General features: G+C 61.0%; 1 protein-coding gene across 1 annotated transcript in view; it reads right to left on the bottom strand.

The window, feature by feature from the left end:
* The window catches only part of PSMD2 (proteasome (prosome, macropain) 26S subunit, non-ATPase, 2), a 6,024-nt gene that overhangs the window by 121 nt on the left and 2,243 nt on the right, over positions 1-3,660 (bottom strand). Inside the window, 13 exon segments of the mRNA XM_010087223.1 lie at positions 2-60; positions 143-261; positions 347-473; positions 643-737; positions 847-1,015; positions 1,143-1,226; positions 1,447-1,592; positions 1,678-1,779; positions 1,875-2,037; positions 2,420-2,507; positions 2,585-2,712; positions 3,111-3,217; positions 3,416-3,562. Of these exon segments, the coding sequence (XP_010085525.1) occupies positions 2-60; positions 143-261; positions 347-473; positions 643-737; positions 847-1,015; positions 1,143-1,226; positions 1,447-1,592; positions 1,678-1,779; positions 1,875-2,037; positions 2,420-2,507; positions 2,585-2,712; positions 3,111-3,217; positions 3,416-3,562 (1,534 nt within the window).

Here is a 3,660-nt window from a genome sequence, read left to right as displayed (position 1 = left end):
GTGAGTCTGGAAGCCGGTGATGGTTTTGGGCTTGCCCGCCTGGCCCACCACATCCACAGCCTGCCAGAGAGAAGCAAGGTAAGAGCCAGGGACATGCAGGGACACCAGAGCACCCCATCCCCAGCTCTAGCTGTCCCCTCACCTGTCCCACCCGAACCGACACAGGCAGAGGTCGCAGCTCCTCGTCGAAGGTGACCAGCATACGGGGCTGCATGGCAGCGACAAGCCCGTAGAGAACATAGTGAGACTTGCCCAGGATAACTGCAGGGGACACAAATAAGGGGGCTGACCGGTGACAGCCCGCGGGACAGGGACATGCCAGGGGGGCCGAGCCCACACTACTCACTGTTGCGCACATCCAGGAAGGACACGAGGACAGTCAGCAGCCCAGCCACGGCCACCTGGCTCATGAGCTGGCGATCGCTGTGGTACGGGCAGAGGGTGAGCGTCCCCTTGCCCAGGTGGGTCAGGCCCTGGTGTGGCAGAGAAAGCACATGAGAGGGCAGTAGGGCAGCTCCTGGGACCCCCAGCCCTGCCTGGCAGGAGAGTGACACCCTCAGGACACTGCTATCCTCCCACACCCAGGGCAGGGACCCCAACCAGCCCCTTCCCTGCCACAAGCAGCGAGCGCAGGATCGTCACCTGGGCCAGCCGCACCATGAAGAGGTTGTTGGGGTCCTTGGCGTGGTACTGGGCGAGCTGCCGCAGCATTGCTGCCAGCCGTGCGTTGTTGGTACCTGGAGAAGACAGAGCGCAGGCAGAGAGTAGGGTACACGGCTGAGGTCCCCCACCTTCCCTCCACATGACACCATGGGCGCCCCAAACAGGGCTGTCACCCAGGCTTACCGCTGCCCACCATGCCCATGGCAAAGATGGAGTTGTAAGAGACCTCGGGGTCAGCATCGTGGGAGAACTTGCTGAGGGTGTCGAGGATGTTGAGCCGGGGGTTGGAGACAGAGATAAGTGCCAGGGCCAGGGGCACAGCACGGCGGAGGGTGGGCTCCCCGTACCGCAGCTGCGTGGGGAGGAGGGTGGATCTTAGACCCAGCTTACAAAGGGCAGCAAGGTCTACAGAAGTGCAGACCCAGTCTCTGTTCCCAGGTCCCTTCCCAGCTCTGTGCTGTCCCCCCAGTGTCACTTACCAGGTGACCAAATGTGCGCAGGGCCATCTCGGCGCCAATCTCCTCGCCCATGGCGATGAGCGCGATCCCCAACACCGCTACGCCCTGCAGGGACACGGGCACTGAGTGCCAGGCAGGGAGCACCCAGCCCAGACCCCAAGTTCTCACAGCCCCTGCGCCCACCCTGAGCCCAGTGGGACAAGGAGAGCAGGGGACGTTGGTGGGGACTGTTTTCCTCCAGCCCCGATACCGCAAGGGGCCTGGGGACACCCCCTAAAGCCAACTTCTGCCCTGGGGACACAGGTCCCAGCCCACATTTCCCCACCTGGTGGGCCCCCATGTCAGCTGAGCTCTCTTTCTTCTCTTTCTCTTTCTTGTCCTTCTTGTCTTTGTCCTCCTCCTTCTCCTTGGAGTCAAAGTGCTCGCTGCAGATGTGCAGGAGCTGTTGCACCTTCAGAACATTCCCCGAGCCTGGAGGAAGAGCGAAGGGCTAAGATCAGCACAAAGAGAGCCCAGGACCTGCCTCTGCCTCTCCCACCTTATCAGACCAACTCACCTGCATAGGCACAGATGTCCACCAGCGTGTTGGCGAAGCTGCGGAATGGTTCTGACACCACTTCCAGCGCTGCCAAAATGGCCTCAATCGCCTCTCCCTTCCCTGCCAGGGAATGCACAGGGGTTAGAGCACAGCAGCAGAGAGACGCTCCCACCCTGTCCCCAACCCACAAGGTCACTGGCACTGCCCAGCCTTACCCAAGTGGTTCAAGCCCAGGCCCAGGGGCAGCCACCGGGCATATGTGTCCTTCAGCTCTGTCTCAGATTTCTCCATGATGGTCTGGAGGATGGTTGAGGTGACATCCCCATTGCAGGAGCCCACCGATATCATCCCACAGGCCAGGGCAGTCACGCCAGCCACCTGGTGAAAGGGGGGAAGGAGACATGCTGTACGTGGGGACAGCAGAGAGCAAGCCAGCCCACAGCTCAGGTGTCAGGTCTGCACAGTCCGACAGCTGAAAGAGCACTAAGTGCCCTTGGTCCCCACTTTGTGCAGAAATTTGGGTTACTGAGAGACCTGATGGCTTCCCACCTTCCCACATCTGCTGCAATCCCATCATGGGAGCAGTTCAGATAGGGAAAACAGGGTCGTGCTCTTTTGTCACAGCACAGCACTGGGCAGGGACACGCAGCCCTGCTCCTGGAGCCCAAACCGCCTGCAGGACAGCCCCTGTGTCCCCAAGAGCCATTGGGGACAAGGCAGGGAAGCAGGAACCCCAGGAAAACCCTGCCTCACTCCCTACCTCCATGCTGGACTTGGAGTCTCCCATCACAGGTAGCAGCAAAGTCAGGACATCTTCCCGGTTGGAGCCTGCGTACGCCAGCCCCAGCCTGCGGAGAGTCCAGGGGAACGTTAGAGGGGAGTGTAAGGGGGGAGCTGCCCCACTCCACCCAGCCCAGGCCCTTACCCAAAAATGGCTCCGATCCTCATGGTGTTGCTGTTGTGGAGGACGTAGTCAGACAGGAGGGCCAGGGCAGGGTCACACTCATTCCTCACCCCTGAGTTGACGATGCCACAAGCCAGGAGCGCTCCTGACTGCAAGGCAGAGGCACTGTCACACACTGGCCACCAACACACAAAGCTCCCTGACAGCCAGTGACTAATGTCACCCCCCACACACCCACTCCCCAGGACAGGCAGGTTGGTACCAAGTTAGCAACGCCACTCTGGGTCCCACCAAGCAGTCCAGAGCTTGTAGCTCTGTGACAATGGGACTCCGAAGGTGCCTCAGGCAGTCCCAAAGAGCTCCCTACTTTGCTTTGAGCCACTCAAAAACCTGGGACAGAGGGCATCTGACCCCTCTTCACACAAGACCTGAGCCGCACAGTGGACCAAGGCAAAGTCAACCATTCCCCGAGCTGGCCATACACCCAGCCTGCAGCGGGGCTGCCCCACGCAGCCATAGCGCCCACGCCAGAATGGGTGCCACTGACCTTGATGTAATCCTCTGAGGAGTACAGGTACTTGTCAATCTGCGTGAGCCCCCCGTCCACGTCCCACAGCAGGATCGTGCCCAGCGAGGCTGCAGCACTCAGCATACCTGTGGTTCCAGGGGAGAAGAGCCCACGTCAGCCCTGAAGCAATGTGCCCTGCCTGGGGCAGGTGGTGACCAGGGACACAGGGCAGCCCAGTGGAAGCCGTGCCTTGCAGCCCCCTTTCAGCAGGCTCCCCAAAAAGGACAGGGTAGTGACTTCGAGCCTAGGGACACCTCCAGCCCCTGCCCAGCCAGCTCCCTCACCGTGGTCCTTGTTCTTGTACAACCATTTATTGCCATCGTCCGTCAGCAGCTTGTCCTGTCCAAAGGCAGCGTTCACAAAGCCGTTCACAAAGGAGGAGGCCAAATTCATCCGGGCTGAGTCCACTTGGGAACCGCTCCCGCCAAACCCTGGGGAACGATGTCAGGATGAGCCGGGCAGCCAAAGAAGCCCTGCCAGCCCTCCACCGCACAGCTGTCCCACAGCCACAGGGGGTCAGGACCTGTCC

The sequence above is a fragment of the Pterocles gutturalis genome, unplaced genomic scaffold (assembly GCF_000699245.1).
Source record: "Pterocles gutturalis isolate BGI_N339 unplaced genomic scaffold, ASM69924v1 scaffold451, whole genome shotgun sequence".
NCBI classification, from domain to species: Eukaryota; Metazoa; Chordata; class Aves; order Pterocliformes; family Pteroclidae; genus Pterocles; species Pterocles gutturalis.
This window is presented reverse-complemented; position numbering and strand designations above follow the sequence as displayed.